This window comes from Mobula birostris, chromosome X (genome assembly GCF_030028105.1).
Source record: "Mobula birostris isolate sMobBir1 chromosome X, sMobBir1.hap1, whole genome shotgun sequence".
NCBI lineage: Eukaryota > Metazoa > Chordata > Chondrichthyes > Myliobatiformes > Myliobatidae > Mobula > Mobula birostris.
In genome coordinates this window covers 67,396,656-67,415,297 of record NC_092402.1, presented here as the reverse complement: position 1 = coordinate 67,415,297, position 18,642 = coordinate 67,396,656, and the positions used below count along the sequence as shown (strand labels likewise).

At 40.7% G+C, this 18,642-nt stretch overlaps 1 protein-coding gene across 2 annotated transcripts in view; it reads left to right on the top strand.

Annotated features, from left to right (window-relative positions):
* The window catches only part of LOC140191616 (pleckstrin homology domain-containing family A member 3-like), a 33,875-nt gene extending 16,012 nt beyond the window's left edge, over positions 1–17,863 (top strand). For both annotated transcript variants that reach the window (XM_072249174.1, XM_072249173.1), the window contains 4 exons: positions 6,227–6,385; positions 7,015–7,058; positions 8,727–8,881; positions 12,082–17,863. In XM_072249174.1, the coding sequence (XP_072105275.1) occupies positions 6,227–6,385; positions 7,015–7,058; positions 8,727–8,881; positions 12,082–12,143 (420 nt within the window). In that variant the 3' untranslated portion in view covers positions 12,144–17,863. The remainder of the gene's footprint in view (positions 1–6,226; positions 6,386–7,014; positions 7,059–8,726; positions 8,882–12,081) is intronic.
* The last annotated feature ends 779 nt before the right edge of the window (positions 17,864–18,642 follow it).

The following is an 18,642-nucleotide window of genomic DNA, read 5'->3' as shown; positions in this document are numbered from 1 at the left end:
TTTACAAATCTCAACTTCTAAGCATTGAATAGACATTTCAGTTATGGGATTGGCCATTACCTCTTCTTTCAGGGGAAAACTAAGTAACACCTAAATGCAGGTGTTACAGAGTCATAGAGCAATACAATATGGATACATTCCCTTGGCCCAACTAGCCACAGTGCCACCAGCCAGTCCCAATTTCCTGCATTTGGCCCATATCCCTCTAAGCCAGTCTTTCTCAACCTTTCTGCCCTGGAGCAACCCTTGAAGTAACTTTCAGACCTCGGAACCCCTGCGTAATAAATATATCTACAGCTCACGGTATAGCATGATCAGTAAGTTGTAGATATAACAATCCAAAAATAATTGTCAATGCTGTCTCAAGTAGAGAATGAATTTTTAGCCAACTTTTCTTTGGGTTGGGGGGGGAGTAGTTAAGCTTAGCTTACCTTTCTTGAAATATCTTTCTTTCCCTTTCATAAATTTTAAAAAACTTATAAGGCAAACATAATAAATTTCTGTTAAATAACTGGCTTAAGACAAAATGGGATTTAATTTTTCTAAAGGTAGGCTTGGTAGATATAATTTAAATAGAGGTAAAAAATTGATTTTAATTAATGCTATTCCCAACATGAAAAGTTATTGACAATGTTGAATCGTGAAGTTACTAAAAACCATAAGCAAAAGCAATATGAATAAAAATATAGCCTAAGGCACAATTTTATATAAGACTTTGAAAAAATATTTTCTTTCGAAGTGACACGATCAGGCTCAAACATAGGCCTAGCATCTGAAACCTGTGCTTGTTTTCCGCAGCACAAACACTCAATTCTGGGTCAAACTTAAGAAAAGTATACACGGATTTCACCTTCAACTGAAATGACTATTTCTATCCTTGCTCTTGTAAGAAGTTGAAAACTGCAGCAAAGTATTTATTGCTTTCCTATGAATGGCAGGATGCTCTTCTTGCACAATCAGATTGCATCTCACAAAGTTCTGGCATTTTACAATGGTGTCTGCCTGTCCATTTCCTCTGGCAGTTCCCTCCACATAATCACCAATCTCTGCATGAAACTAAGTTCTTCCTCTTTTCTCAAAGCCAAGTTCTCAGGCTGAGCAGAAGATTCAGAGAAAGGGGATGCTTGGTCACTGCCCACCATTGTGAGTGCTAGCAAGTTCAAAACACAATGTTTCTTTAAACTCACAACCTCTCATGGAACCCGAGGGTTCTGTGGAACCCCAGTTGAGAAGCTCTGCTCCTCCATGTACCTATCCAAGTGCTTCTTAAATGATACTATTGCATCTTCCCCATCCACTTCTGGCAGCTTGTTCCATTTACTCACCACCCTCCAAGGCAGTGGTCCCCAATCACCGGGCCGCAGAGCATGCGCTACCGGGCCGTGAGGAAACGATATGAGTCAGCTGCACCTTTCCTCATTCCCTGTCACGCACTGTTGAACTTGAACATAGGGTTGCCAACTGTCCTGTATTTGCCGGGACATCCCATATAGTAGGCTAAATTGGTTTGTCTCGTATGGGACCGCCCTTATCCCGTATTTCCCCCGCTAAGGTAGAGCGTTCCTATGAAACCTTTCATGCTGAAATGGCGTAAAGTGAAGAAGCAATTACCATTAATTTATATGGGAAAAATTTTTGAGCGTTCCCAGACCCAAAAAATAACCTACCAAATCATACCAAATAACACAAAACCTAAAATAACTCTGACATATAGTAAAAGCAGGAATGATATGATAAATACACAGCCTATATAATGTAGAAATAATGTATGTACAGTGTAGTCAGGAAGATTAAGCCAAAACCAATATGTGGGGAAAAAAAAATTGGCATGTATGCGCATGTGCACACAGGTGCCCACGCAAGGATTCATAGTCATGGTAGTCATTCTCTGGGTAAACACAAGTGTCCTGTCAACACACACAAAAAATGCTGGTGAACGCAGCAGGCCAGGCAGCATCTATAGGAAGAGGTACAGTCGACGTTTCGGGCCGGGACCCTTCGTCAAGATTTGACTGCTACTTTTGTCCCTTATTTGAGAGTGAGAAAGTTGGCAACCCTACCTGTAAAAGACATGTTGAGGTGAGTTTAACCCTACTTGAACACCCCCCCCCCCCCCCCCGGGTCGGCCGGTCTGCAAGAATATTGTCAATATTATACAGGTCCAAAAGGTGCAAAAAAGGTTGGGGACCCCTGCTGTAAGGGGGTGAAAAAGTTGCCCCTCAAGTCCCTTTTTCAATCTTTCCCGTCTCACCCTAAATCTATGCTGCTCATTCTGGACTCCCTACCCTGTGGAAAAGACTGTTACCATCCACCTTATCTATGCCTCTCATAATCTTAAACATTTCTATAAGGTCACCCCTCATTCTTCTTTGTTTTAAGGAATAAAAACCTAGCCTGGCCAACCATTCCCTATAATGTAAGCAACAGTCCTGGCAACATCCTTGTAAATCCTTTCTGCACCCTTTTCAGTTTAACCACATCAGGGTGACCAACTATACACAGTACTCCAAGTGCAGCCTCACCAGCAATATGTACAACTTGCAATACTGTCCCAACTCCTGTATTCAATACCCTTAGTGATGAAGGCTAGCATGCCCCCTGTGATGCTGCTTATTACACTCCCCAGGACCCTATCATTTATTGTACAAGTCTTACACTGGTTTGACCTTCCAGAATGTACCACCTCACACTTGTCTGTATTGACCACTCCTCAGCCCACTTCCCCAACTGTAATCCATGATCACCTTTACTTTGAACAATGCCTCCCTCAGGTCGGTTTCTTTTCTTTAAACTACACTCCTAAACTATGGAACTCAATGCCTGAAAACTATAAGGAATACAGACTTAGTTGACACTTTAAAATGCCAGCTCAGTCTTTTATTTTTGTGTTTGTACTTCATCCCATTGTAAAGCACTTCAAACTACGTCATTTGTATGAAAAGTGCTCTGTAAATAAATTATTATAAATTTTGTCATCGCAAACTTACTAATCAAACCTTGTGCACTCATATATAAATCATGTATATGAATAACAAGGATCCCAGCACTGACCCCTGTGACACACCACTAATCACCGGCCTCCATTCTGAGAAGCAAGCTTTAGCTATCACCCTCTGCTTCCTATCTTGGAGCCAGTTTGAATCCACCTCACTAGCTCTCCCTGGATTCTGTGTGACCTAACCTTCCAGACCAGCCTACCATCTATGCAGGATCTTTTTGAAGGCCTTGTAATGGACAGCATACACTGGTTTACCCTAATCTATCTTTTTTGGTTACTTCAAAAAAATCTCTAAAGTTCATCAAACACAACTTCCCACACAAAACCATGCTGACTTCTCCGAATCAGACAAATGCTGGTAGATCTTGTCTTTCAGAATCTGCTGCAGTAAGATCCCCACTGCTGATGTCAGGCTGACTAGCCTGGAGTTCTTTGGCTCATCCTCACTATCCTTACACAACAGAACAACTTTAGCCACCTTCCAGTCTTCGGGAACCTCACCAGCAGCTAACAATGAAGCAAAATATCTGCAAGGGGCCTCTGCAATTTCCTCTTCATTCTCCCACTAAGTAAGAGGATGCACTTGGCCCGTACTGTATTGTAAGGCTGCAAACGCCTCCTTCCTGGTAATATGAATGTTTGCAAAAACATCTCCCTTGTGTCTTGAGCAGCATGATTTTCTCCTCAGTAGGCATAGGAGAAATATTTGTTGAAAAAGCCGTCTCCTGTGGCTCAAGGTATCGGTGGCCTTAGCTGATCTCTCAGGGGACCCACTCCGTTCTCAGTCACCCTTTCCCTCTTAAATCAGGTGCAGATGGACTTAGGAGTCCTCATGCAGGATTCCTTAAAGATTAACTTGCAGGTTGAGTTGGTGGTGAGGAAGGCAAATACAACGTTGGCATTCATTTTGAGAGGACTAGAATACAAAAGCAAGGATGTAATGCTGATGCTCTATAAGGCACTGGTCAGACTGCACTTTGAGCTCTTTTCGGCTCCTTATCTACGAAAGGACGTGCTGATATTGGAGAAGGTTCAGTGGAGGTTCACAAGAATGATCCCAGGAATAAAAGGGTTAACTTATAAGGAGCATTTGTTGTCTCTGGGCCTGTATTCGCTGGAACAGAATGGGGGGGGGGGAGGGGGAGAATCTCATTGGAAACCCCTCTCAATCTTTCAATATTGAAAGGTCTGGATACAGTGGATATGGAGAGGATGTTTCCTCTAGTGAGGAGGTCTAGGATTAGAGGGCATAGCCTTAGAATTCAGGGGCGTCCATTTAGAACAGAAATGAGGAAACATTTCTTTAGCCAGAGTGTGGTGAATCTGTGGAATTTTTTCTTAACCGCAGGCAGCTGTGCAAGCCAAGTCATTGGGTATATTTAAGGCAGAGATCGATAGGTTCTTGATTTTTTTTTAAAAAAATTATTTATTCATTTACGGGATGTGGGTGTCACCAGCTAAGCCAGCATTCATTGTCCATCCCTATGGATTAATCAGGGTGTCAAATGTCCTGAAGTTTGGATTGTCTTGCAAAAGTTCAGATTTTTGAATTGAGCCATGTTGCAGTTTAGCAACTATCTGGCCCTTAAAATTTCAAATGTTCTGCCATCTTGGCTTCTATTTCAATCTGATCTTCCAATCGTAACAGATGTCGTAAAAATTAATTCAAAAATTCCTTGTCTTCTATTCATGTTCTGATTGTGTGCTTAGCCAGTATGACATTGCAGTTACAGGACGCAGGACGTCCTGTTGAAATTATGCCCAGCAACAGCAGAAGTGAACAAAAGGCAAAAGCAGGGTGCTTGCCAATGACCTCTAATTCAAATTTATTATATGAAAGGGGAGTAATATTTCTAGCACTTCAAAATTAAGAGAGAAGTTTTAGGGGAGTTGAAGACTAAGCTCAGAGGTGGTTTAACTCTGGGGGCATCACATGATGTTGGCCTTAATGTAAAAATCAGACATTGGGTATTTCACTGAACTGCCAATGTGGAAGTATTTCCTCCAAAGGCCACTTCAATTCATTGTTTAGGTTGTGGATTAGGTGGTCTGTGTTTTTATTTTTCCACTACTTTGCAACAATACCATGGCATGAGTTTGAAAAGATACTTGTTCATTACGGTCCACAATAGTTTCCAGCAGAGCAGCCCCATTCCCTGTCTACTTATTTCCCTGTAGTTCTCTTTCCTCTTGATACCTTGGTTTAATTAACCTACCTTTTAGGATCTGGGAGCACCTACATTGTTTCACCAACTTGCCTACTTCCCCATAGTCTGTGGAGAGTCTGTGGACATGTACTCCAAGATTGCCTCTGTATCCTACAATTAATCCTATATGCCCTTGCATTATTTACTCTTTCCAATGCATTACTTGCTATTTGTCTGGATTGAATTCTATTTCTCTTCTGTTCCAACCTAACCAGCTCATTGATTCCTTCCTGCAGCCAAATTTTCTTGCTATAACCATGCTGGCATTATTTACAAACTTTTTGGTCATGTCTTCTACACTTGTCCAAATCATTTGTTTGTCAAATCATTTATTAAATCCAAAGCAAGTGGAAATTTAGAGAAGACAGACTTCAGTCAGTAAAATTCCTGTCAACCTTTTCTCTCTCACTCAGCCAACTTTTAATTAAACCATCCTCTTTTCCTTGTTTCCTGTATGTTATTTCTTGATCAGTCTGCCATGTGGATCCGTGTTAAAAATACCTACAATCTATGTATGCTGCATCAGATATTCTGTCATTATGGCTGCTTTAAAATTCAGTCAAGTTAGTCGAGCATGAACAGCCTGAAGTCCATGCTGACTGTTGTATACTTCACTAGCCTTTGGAATTTGCTCACTATCGCTATTGGGCAACTGCCCTGTAATTAATTTTACTTCTTCTCTCCATTTGAACAATAGTACCTTCCAGTCCTCTGGCATTATGCCTAACATGTGCCTTCAGTTTGGGAAAAAGCTTTTTGATTTTTATTATTTCGAGATACTGCACAGTAATGGGCCTCTCCAGCCCAACGAGCCTGTGCAGCCAATCACACCCATGTGACCAATTAACCTACTGACCCAAATGTCTTTGGAATGTGGGAGGAAACAGGAGCACTCGTGGTTGACTTCAATTACATTTCCACTCTCTGGTTATTCACAATAGCTTAAAGAACAAAGGTACTTTGTTCTGTGTAAAATTTTATTGATTCTTGAACAAATTTATAGAGTGTTTCTCTCTTTCAGAAAATGAACGAGGCTTCTTCTTTACTTAAAGCCACATGCAACACCTTTATATGTACCCTCGAGGACTGTATGAAAATAGCAAGTGTGAGGATATCCCCAGAGCTACTTTCACCCCCAGAATCCCCTGCTACTCATGTCACTTACACACCCCTTCGCAGGGTAAGTGGACTTAAAAGTATTTTCCTTTTGTTATAGAAATATTACCATCCCTCGAAGGCTTCCTGATTGAAGGAAGAATGTATTTTTCTGCTGTGTGATGTGTCTCATGATGGGATTTATTTAATTTTTTTACCACCACCTTCTTAGGCAAATACTTTCCTTTGATACATCTTGGAACTTGCTGATGGGTGTGAGCCCAGAGCTGTTGCTTTGTGCTGTGTAGACCTGATGCACTAATGTGCTGTACCTTGAGGCTGATGTTGGATTGTTTTCTGATTGAGCTCTGGTAATTTACTTGAGGGAGGGGTAGAGGAAGGAGTCAGGATGACATTCTTATTGTGGCATCTGTCCCACCGGTTATATTTTAGTTAACTGAGACTATTGGTTTTGTTTTACATGAGGATGTAACAGCTGCTGGATTGAATAAAAGTAAAGTTCTGCTTGATAATGGGCCTGTTTTATTGCTTGTGTTTTAAAAGCAAAACCAGTTGCAATCCCACGTGAGCTGTGAGTGGGTGGATTCAGCTACAGAATTTTGCACTGGGCTCTTTCATGGTGGAAGAGTCATGTTTTCAGGACAATAGAAGTTGAGTTGTGTTCACTCGTCCCTTTTGGTTTTTAATCTGCAGGTGAAGCGTTCTGTAAGCCACAGTGGTGTTGTTGCATCTGACAGGTAGGCATCCTGACTGCTTGTGTTCAATTTCAAATGCATTGACAACTTCCTGTGCTAAATGCTGCATACATCAAAGATCCCATGGCAGTATTGGAAGAAGAGTAAGTTTACTTTCTTTCACAGTCACACCTCCCCACCCCCCCATACCCTGCCCTCCATAGAATTCTCTAGGTAATATTTCTCCCTATACCAATACCATTACCACATTCACCAGTGATTAATCAGTTTGCTGTGTGTGACTGCTGCATTTGGTAATTCTTGGAAGTAAATTTTTGGACTGAAGGCACATGAAGATATTTCTGAGCAATCTTAATAAGGTGCAATATATGAATCCTGATTTATGGTGCTTGTATTGAATGTTGACATGAATGTGATGATGCTGACACTGGTCTTTATTTGTGTAGATTAAAGTGGCTGCATTAATAATCAAAGTTTGATTTATCCAGGACTAAGCAGACCATATGATTGTACCTCATCCACTACCCTAAACATTTATTCTCTTCACCACTGGCACACCATAGCCATCTATAAAGTGCACTGCAGTTATTTGCCTGGGCTTCTTCAACAGCACCATCCAACCTGCCACATCTATGGCCCAGAAGTATAAAGCCAAAAGAATACCACACCCTAGAGGTACCCATTTAAGTCCCTCAGCATACAAACTCAGAATTATATTGCTATTCCTTCATTGCTGAGTCTAACTCTTGGAACTCGCTCCACAACAGCATTTCACCAGCAGGTTTGCAAAGATCTAATGTGCCAGCTGACCACAATCCTCTCGATCAGTTAGGAATAGAAACATAGAAAACCTACAGCACAATACAGGCCCTTCGGCCCAGAAAGCTGTGCTGAACATGCCCTTACCTTAGAAATTACCTAGGGTTACCCATAGCCCTCTATTTTTCTAAGCTCCATGTACCTATCCAGGAGTCTCTTAAAAGACCCTATCGTATCCGCCTCAACACCGTCACCGGCAGCCCATTCCACGCACTCACCGCCCTCTGTGTAAAAAAAAACTTTTCCTCCTATGAGTGTAGCTGAGCAGAGAATATAAATCTCACACGATCAGTACTAGAATGGAAATTATTCATCGATCATCTTCATCGCCACCTCAGAAAAACTCAGTTGAGTTTGCAAGCCCTTGACATCCTCTGTGCAAAGCCGTGATGCACCTTGTCCCTAAGAATTCTGTCTTTTCAGATACAATTGGCTAAGAATCCTCTGTAGCAACTTCCCTGGCGCCGAAGTACGACTCGGCAACCTTTAACCCCTTTTTTGTCTCTCTAGAGCCATGGAGAAATACAGCACAGAAACAGGCCCTTTGGCCCATCTAGTCCCTGCCGAACCATTTAAGCCACCTGCAGCCGGACCTCAGCCCTCCATACCCCTTCCGATCCATGTACCTATCCAAACTTCTCTTGAATGGGTAGTAAATGCTGACTTGCCAGCATTGTCCATTTTTAATTTTAAAAATGACAATTAAAACAAATAATTTCTAAATCTTGTGATATTATGGTAAATGGTAAGCTGTGCGAAGATATCTCCAACTATACTGAAGTAATCTTCATAAACAATTGTAAATCAATAATACCCAGTGCTGCTAGTTGAGCCTAAATTGCATATATAGTCCTGTGTCTGCCTTGTTGATTCTTAATTGTTTGGCTGCAGGAGTACAGAAATGAACAGCCCAGAACAGCCTCAGAAGGGTTCCATTACAGTAATGAGAAACTTGGAGGAAATGGCTGCATATCGAGCCAGTAAATGGACAAGACCCCCTGTGGAAATCAAGAGCCCAGACAATAATTACGTGGGACAGCCATCAAGTAAGAAGTCTTTTGCACTAAATGCATCTTTAGCCAGCAAGACTGTTTGCTACAAAAAAAAAGAGATTGTTTTATCTTATCTTTGGTTCAGAGACAGAAGCAGGAGAAAGACGGTCTGCAAAGATCATTAAAACAAACTTGCATTTCTCTTTTGTGCTACACTTTAAATATATGCTTGGTTCGTTTAGTAGTCTACAATTTGAGTCTGAACTCTTATTTGAAAATATCTGCCTGAGAAGATAGAGAATAAAAAGAACATTTGAAATGTGAAGGATGGCCCCATGAGTCTGATTTGCCATTCAGTACAATGGCTGATCTATCTCAGATCTGATCCCCTATTACACTCTCATCTCATGATTCCCTTTGTGCCCAAAAATTTCCATCTCCATCTTCTATGTACTAAATAGCTTACAGCCCTTGGGTGTGGTGGGCGGGGGGAGAGGCAATCCCAAAGATTCACTGCCCTTTGAGTGAAGTAATTATTCTTTGTCTTATATTCCAAATATCCTTAGACCCTTTATCCTTAGACTTTCCCCCTTTCTCCACTCTCCGACTTCAGTAAACTTGCCCTCTTGATCTTGTATCTTGGATGAGATCACCAGTGATCTAGGTCCAGTGAGGTCTATGCTCCTCACTCTCTTAAAAGACAACTCCCTCATTCGAGGGAATTATTTTGGAGAATCTACACTGCACTAGCTCCAAGGCAAGTATGTCCTTCTTTAGTTAGAGACTAAAACTAAATGTGGTCCTACAAGTGAAGCAAAACCCCGGAACAAAATGCCTTCCAACTGTACATTGTCAAAACTGAGATATTGCCAACTAGGTGCAATTTGCAAAGCCTTGTGCCCTGTTCACATAAAGGATACTCTTTGTCCTGCAAATCCCTTGCTTTGCTGCTGGTAGGTGCAGGTTTTGACTTGTGATGACCAACATCACATGTAAATTGTTTTGAGAGCATCCTGTGCAAATGCTGTCCAGAATGTTGAGCTGGAAAATGGGTAAGCATTTCTCTTTACTGGTATTTTGTTCTCTCCTGCACGTCTACATTTGGTATTGTTATAAATGTCTTCAGGAAAGTATTTCGACTCCCACTCCCTTATCCTGACCACTGGTCTAATTGCAAAAACATATGGTTAGATGGTTAACCCAGGGGCCCAGACCAACAATTCAGAGTACAGTTCAAATCCATCCATAGTAGGTGTGGAATGTAAATTCAGATTAATAATCTGGAAATTTGGGAATTGGGTGGAGGGGAGTAACTAATTGTGATAATGATCACCAAAATGACCATTGTGACTTTACAAAACCCATTCTGGTTACAGTGTCCTTTTCAGCAGAGGAAATCTGACACTTTACGTGGTCTGACCAAAATGCCTCAAGACCTAATCCTTGTGATTGACTCTTAAGTGCCCTGTGAAGCAGCCCAGCCAATCAATCAGATTTGGATTTCCCAAGAGAATAAAACTATACAGAGCACTCAGCTAAGACTTGAATTTGGTTCTGATAAGGATTTCTCCCAGCCCAGTTGACTTTGTAAAGTCTTCCTCACAAACATCTTGGGACTGAGGCTCAACAAACTAAGAGCATTGCTCCTCAGACCAGAGAGCAAAAGCTTGACAGTTATACGTACTCAAATATACTCTAGACAATGTGCTAAATTGCTTCATCAAAACCTCTAGTTATGTCACAGTCACTGGTGGGGAGGAGCCAGTCCTTGGCGTCTTCAACAATGACTCCAGACCCCATGAAGTTTTCATGACATCAGGTCAAACATGACTAAGAAAAGCACCTGCTGTTCTCCCTCGGCAGATGAATCAGTGCTCTCATGTCAAACAACACTTGGATGATGCAACAAAAGTAGCAAAGGCTGAGAATGTATTCTCGGTAGGGACTTCACTGTCCACCATTAAAAATATCTTGGCTGCATCAGTGCTAATCAAACTGGGAAAGTCTTGAAGGATATAGCTGCCAGATTAGGTCTGTGGCATGAGTAGTTAAGCCAATGTGAGGGCTAAACTTGTCTTTACACCAAGTACTCCTTCCACCACATGTGGCAGTGCAATTGAGCTAAATGGGGTGGACTCAAGACTGTGGTGGCTCAAAACTGGACATCTATGACACTTGAAGGACTGCCAGCAGCAGCTCAAATGAACACCAGACTTCTTCATGCCCTTGGTCTAAATGTGGACTAGAGCTAAATTTTAAAGGCACAATTACCAATTATCTTTGGAAATAGTTGATCAAATGTAGCATCAAGGAGCACTGGTAAATCTGATGCCAGTACTTGGAGCCATAACTAACACAAAAGAAGATGTTCGTGGTCATTAGAAATCATCGTAGCAGCCTCAAGACATCATTACAGGAGACCCTCGGTGGTCTGTCAGGCCCAACTATCTTCATCTGCTTCATCAATAACCTTTCTTCTGTCATGAGGTCAGAAGTAGGGATGCCCACTGACTGCACAATGATCAGTTCCTAATCAACCCCCTCACCAAATGAAGCAATCCATGCCTGGATGCAGAAAGATGTGTACAATATTTAGGCATGGGCTGATTAGTGGCCATCAACATGCATCCCACAAGTGCCAGACAATGGCCACCTCCATTGAGAGAGTGTTTAACCATCTATCCTAGACCTGCAATAGCATTGCCATTACCTCATTCCCTACCATCAACATCCCGGGGTTGGAGTGGGGCTTCCATTAATCAGAAACTTAATTGGATCAGCCACATAAATACCATGGACACAAAAGTAAATTAAAGACTTGATATCAGGTGATGAATAACTCACTTCATGACAGCCCTAAGCCTTTCCAACAGCGAAAAGGCATAAATCAGGAATACTCTCCGTGTGTCTGAATGAGCACAGCTTTAACAACTCAACCTCAACACCATCGACTTTAATTGGCAGTGATTAATTCCATGTACCACAGGTGCAGGGCAATCAATTGCCTAGACCCCTCTCCTCTGGCACTCCTAAAATCGTGACCTCTCCCAGCAAGAAAGACCAGGATAACACACCACCTGTATTATCTGCTATATATACTGTTCATTAATGAACTGATTTTTGTTTTGGAGTGCATTGGGGAGAAAAACTTGTTTGTGTAATTAAAATTGAATTTTGGAAATACTCCACAGGTCATGTGGTATCCATATGTGCATCATCAGATTTGTTAACTAATCTGTTTTCTAACTTCACAGATTTACTGCAGCCTGTACAAAATGCCCAAGATGATTCTACAAGCAGCGCCAATGGTGAATAATGTTACAGTAAACACTTGCTTCTCCACCACCCCACAATCTGCTGAGTGATACAGGAGCTAGTTGTGTCACGGCCTTAACTTGAAACAAGGATATGGAGGGAAATGAAGTTCTTTCGGCTTGGTCACGGGAGCAGGGTGGGAGAGGGGAGGTGGGGGGGGAAGTAAGAACCTGAGGTCAGCTCCTGGAGTATCAAGAATAGAATATTGCGCGCACACACCACTGGTAACTTCCTAATATTAATGCTGAGGTTTCTGTGGACACATTTCTTCAAAATGATGTATAGCAAACATTAACAAACCTCCATATCTGCCTAAGTATCCTGCCAGTATACAGGTTAATATTTCAGTTGTTTTGATGTGCATGTATAGAACCTAAATACTGACAGTAGTTAATGTGACAGAGGGTTTTTTTTTGTCAAGGGTAGGCATGTAATGAAGTGTGTTCATTACCATCCATTATCATACTGTGATTTGCTATCTTTTATTTTTAATTCCAGACTTTATGAATTCCAGTCCTGTTTTTCTAATGTATGAACATGGTAGAAATAGTAAGGAAGCTAATGCATTTTGCTATTCTCCCACTCCTTGTCCCCACCTCTTGTGCAGGAAGCAAAAGTACTTTAACAAGTATTTGAATACTTGCTTCCAGGAATTGTTTAATAGGGACATCTACAATTGCTTCATTTACCATTGAAAGTATATTTGCTCAAACAAAATTTCCACTGCTTGTCCAATCATGTTTACAATGGGCACTGTTCTTAAATCTTAATTGGCTGAATTACTGAGTTCAGAGCTAGTATCACGTACATCATGATCACCAAATAAAGGCACAGCCTGTGATTACCTGGTTCTGTTGAGGCATGGTACTAGTAAGTCGTGCCATCTGCACCTTTGCTCCAAAATCAGAGCCTCTGACTGTATCAAATGTACTGTCTTCCTCAAGGGCAAATTTAACCCTTTTTTTAAAATAATGTTTCTGGTACGGTAAATGGCTGTTTAAAAAGTCATTTAAAGTCTATACTGATTGAGACATATCGTCTAATTTGTTTCCAAGTTTACATTCTCTCCAGTTAGAGAGGCAGTGAATCGGATCATTTAATTCCCCCAAAGGTGTAGGGTGAATCCAGTCATTGTTCTAGCATCTTTCTATACTCTGCTTGAAATCAGATTCTGCTAACTTGAAGTTGTTTCCTTAATAATAACTATTATTGCTGTCCCTTTACATTTTTTAGCTAGAAATAGTACTAGTAAGTTATGAAGTGTTGATAAATTGTCCACAATATTTATTTATGACAACATGTATATACAAATTCCAAACTGAAATCCATGTTGCCCAATGTAGATTTAAAAAAAAATTAATGATGAGTCATTGTCATTTTATTTAGTTTTTACCAGGTATATATTAATGTTTTATTCACTTAACTGCATTCAGGACTGCAGTCCCTTTGGTATTTGCATTGTATCTGTCCATATCAAATGGGGCTACTTTTGCCGCGGTAACAATGTCACTTTCATTGTTGTCCCTGAACCATCGGTACTTTACTCAACAAGTCAATTCAGCTGTTCAATTTCTGCATGAGGTACAAAAGGATGAACATTTTTTTGTTTAATCATGTTTTAATCATGGAAATATTCATTGAATATGGACTTGAAATGCAAGTTCATTCGAGTAATGTACACTAATTAAAACAACATATGAAAATAGTTTAGGCTAAAGTACCTCGTGCGTTGCAGTTTTGTATTTAGAAAATGTGGTATGCTTTTCCTGCATCTGTACCTTGTCAAGTCTGAATGTGCTTTTTATTCCTACTGTTCAGACTGAGCAACTAAAGATTGAGAAAGTAGAGTGAAGCAAAATGGGGAGGTGAGATTTAGGAAAATTAACAATTGGAATTGCAATTATTTTCTCTCAGCTATTTTAAGGCCAACGTTATGGGACATTTTTGTGGCACAATATTGAAGTAAGATTCTTGAAGGGAAAAAGTGGCCAATAAATTAAATAAACTATTAAATAATTGGCTTTTTCTGTAGTATCTTGAGTGCAAAATATTAATAATTCTATGTATGGGCTGGTCGAGCACAAATATCATCATGATGTAAGTTCTTATGTATGCAAAAAATGAATTTGTGTTTTTAAAAATCAATTCACCGGTATTGAGATTCTTTTTGTTTAAAAGTATGACGATCTTCAGAGTGCAGTATCTCCTTTTGATCTTGAAGCAGATGAGATTGGTATTGAAATAAAGAGATTGAGGAGGAGAGTAAGTGCATCTGGGAACTCTGCTATACTATTTAAATCTGTTGTATTTTACAAGTCTGTTGAAATGTTATGAGTGAAATGGATTTCCCGTTGATGCAAAAGGTTTTATCACTGTGTCATGTATCCTTACAGTTTTAAGCCAAATCCTATGTCTGTACTTAAGAATAACAATCAAAATAGGAGCAGCGGACCTTGTTGCTCAAAGTTGGTCCACAGTTCCATAATATTGTGGCTGATGCTGTAACTGAACTTAATTTTTCTACTCTTTTCATTGAACTATACCAATATTATCAACACCTCTTGTTTACTGTGTTAACTTGCTGTGTGGTTCCACCGTGTCGTGTTCCTTCTGTGAACGACATGGTGACATAGATGAGTACAAATTAGTGTTTTTTTTTCATTGAAAAGATTTTGAAGGGAAGTGAATGAGGTAGCAAGATAGAGATATGGAATGAGTCCAGAAAATTGAAGGGGCAATTAGTCAAGAGTTTTGAAAATATATATGTTTTTTTTATCTTGGGGAAAAAAAAATATATATAGGCAGTACAGATTAAGAAGTGTCACTCGCAAGCAACTGTGTTCCAGGATTCCACCAAAAAAGCAGATATTGTCTTTTCAGAAGGCTGTCACACTCTGGTTAAGAGGTTTTTGTTGGGATCTATTTGTTATTTAGTGCGCATAGACTATTTATACCGACTTTTTTTTAAAGAAACTGCACAGCACTGCCTAGCTTTGAGTGAAAGTAACTATAATCAAATGAAATTGTGGTTGCAGTTTTTGTATGAAAAGATATACTCCTAAAGTGATTAAGAATGCAGAAGAAGAAAATGGTTCCTCCATTCTCTATGGTGTTACAAGGTTGTATTAAGCTGTGGTAACTTTTTTTGTGGTACTGAGGGATAGAACACTTGCCATTTTGGCCAACCCATATGCATCTCAAGCACTGTTGTTGTTGTTGTTCGTCCTTCGTAGTCGATGATGACCATGGCTTCAAAGTCAAATGGGAGATTGGTGGCTGTGGGTCTGGAGGTGACTGATGAGGCCAATCCGGGCCCTGAAGGCTCGCCCACATGTGGGACACAAGTGGGTGGGTGCTGTCATGGCAGTGGATGCTGCTCGGGCCTTGCGCACAGCACGCTTTCGTTGAGCCTCGATGATGCACCTGACTTCAGCTGCACGGGCTCCTGTGGTGATCTTGCTGCGCCAAGCTGGACGGTCGAGGGCAAGCGTCTCCCATGTGTTGATGTCGACACCCAGGCCTTTGAGGGACGCTTTGAGGCAGTCTTTGTAACGTTTCTTCTGCCCCCCGACTGAGCGCTTGCCCTGACACAGTTCTCCGTACAGCAGCTGCTTAGGCAATTGGCTGTCTGGTATTCTGACCACATGTCCAGCCCACCTGGCTTGGGCTTTCAGCAGGAGGGTGTAGACGCTGCAGAGCCCAGCTCGTTCCAGGATTTCCGTGTCGGGGACTTTGTCCTGCCACCTGATGTGGAGGAGTCTGCGGAGACAGCTCAGGTGAAAGTGGTTGAGCTGTTTGGCGTGCCTGCTGTAGACAGTCCAGGTTTCGCTGGCGTAAAGGAGGGTGGTAAGGTCCACTGCACAGTAGACCTTCAGCTTGGTGGTAAGGCTGAGTCCTCTCCGCTCCCAGACGTTCTCAAGCACTACAAGCGCAGGCGCAGCATGATTTAAAACGAGAGCAGGTTCTTTCCTACTCTGCTCTTAAAAATGTGCCTCAGCTACAACCTCTTTATGTTACATACCCCGCAACTGGGTTGCCAAACCAGCAGAAATGGAACGCTCATTGGAGTCTGTGATTACTAGGAACTAATAAAACTTTATTAAAGAAATAAGTAATACAGTACTCTAATTGTAAGGATATAAATGTAACAGATTAGCAATGATAATACACACATATACACAGAACTAGGGTAATAGGAATCAACCAAGCTCTGTCGCAGTCTAGGGGTAAAATGATCAGTCTTAAGTGAAGCAGAGTTCAGTTCAGTTTAGTGCAGTTCCAGGTAGTCGCTGTTGTTGTACTGTTGGGGGGAGAGAGGGAGAGAGAGAGTGGGAGATGCAGTTGGTTTCAGGCAGACCTTTTGATGTCTTCTAATCCTGCTGTGGTCACCAACTGTGACCCCTCCGTTCCGGATACGATCGTTCTTCTGCGGTGAACCTGGCACCCAGGCAAGGGCGGACATACACCCCAGGTTCCCACCGATCGTACCTTTACACCCTGTGAGCCTCTGGTTCCTGCGAACCGGTCCTCCAAACTCCCACCAACTTGTGGGGGCACACTGCTCTTTCCAGGGTCTCGTGGCGTGTTGTGCCTTAGCAAACCTGCTCTTTTTATCCCCCTGCTGGGGTATCCCCTGTCCATCAAACTTCAAACAGTTCAGGTTCAAAGCAAATGGTCTGTCAATATCTGAATTGTGTTTCTTTCTCGTTAATCTCTCTCTTCTCTCTTATTAGCATTTTGAATGTTTCTCCATTGTCTTCCATTATCTCTCTCATTAGCATCATCCATCCGGTAGCTCTGCTTGGCATCACACATGACACCCCCACCCTTAAAAGGATTTTTACCGGGGTAAAAATTATGGGCATGAATGCACATAAGATACACACTAATATATAGGTAGTCATCAGCTATACGACTAATACAGAGAACTTTAAGTTTTAACACCTTGACAGACAATCAGCAATCACATTTTCCGTTCCTTTTATACGTTTTATCTTAATATCAAATTCCTGTAACACCAGGCTCCAACTTAGTAAGCGTTTGTTTTTATCCTCCATTGTGGCCAAAAACACCAATGGATTGTGATCAGTGTAAATTATCAGTGGTTTCCGTGCCGGACAAATATAAACCTCAAAATGTTGTAATGCCAGTATGATTGCCAGTAATTCCTTCTCCACAGTGGAATAATTTCTGTAATCAACAGCTCCAATTGGATAAATATGAAAATTTCCATTTTTCACACTAGCCCATTTTGAGTGAGATTCTCAGTTTGTTGCAGAGAATGGGTAATTGTTTTATACACCTTTAAGAATCTGGATTGTGACAGACCAATTTACCATGTGAACCTTTGTAAATGACAATGAGGAAAAAAGAATTCTGTCCATTGGTTTGAACAGATGGGAACATTGAAAGCTCAATCACTTATAAACACCAACTTAATACAAAATGCTGGGAGAGAAGATTTATTTTTCTTAAGTTACACTATATTAAGACTTGTATTTCTATAGTACACTTTTATATTCTGTTTAGTCTTGAGGTCCAGAAAGAGAAATATTGTCAGATGTAACAAAACAATCTCTAGACTTTAAACTTTGCAGTATCTTGTAGGTTTTCTTAAAGCCAATGATTGTTGTATTTTACCATTGACTAAAGCAAAAATGTATGTGACATCCATTTAAACATAACTCAGTTTGTAAATCAATTGTATTATTTTGTATGTACATGCCCATTTACTTTTGAATAAAACTGTAAATATAATAAAATTGTTTCAATCAGTATTTTTCCACAGTTGGTTCCTATTGTTAAATTCTGGTTTATTTTATGCCTGCTTGAATAGCATTTTGGTCTGGATATTGCAACCAAATGATCAATTAGAAGGCACTGGCTGTTTTAAATTCTATCTTAAGTTCCAAATATGGAAATGGACATTCCTATCTTATCTATTTTCCCCTGTTACTGACCTTGCTCGATTAAATCTTTCAGCATTTTTGTTCTCTCCCTTCAATTCCAGCTACTACCTATTGGGAGGTATGCACAAGAAATGTACATTTTAAAAAGTATTCGTATATTCCATTTTCTCTCTCTTGCAAAATAAGTAGATTTGAGGTGATATCATTGTGGACCACATAGTATGCTATGTAATAGTTCAAATTAATTCAGATCTGACTTTTAAAAACTTCACATGCTATTAGTGTGTTCAAGGACGACAGATGATAAATATCTGGGCCCACTGTAGTTTAAACAAAATTCATCTGGATTCCTCTTTTCCAGCAAGCCTCTCCCTCAACGCATCAGCAACCGTCCCATGTTTTTGTGAACAGCAAGAACTGTATAACATGGCTGTTACCTGATAAATGGCTTGTTTTCATTTTATAATTTTAAAACCAGTTCCTTCATGATTACGTGTTTAAAATTTCCAAATGTTATTAATGCTAGAAAGCTGAACTTAGAAGAACAGCCCAAGAATGCTGAAGAAATGTTAGCACCTTCCTTCTCTCCCA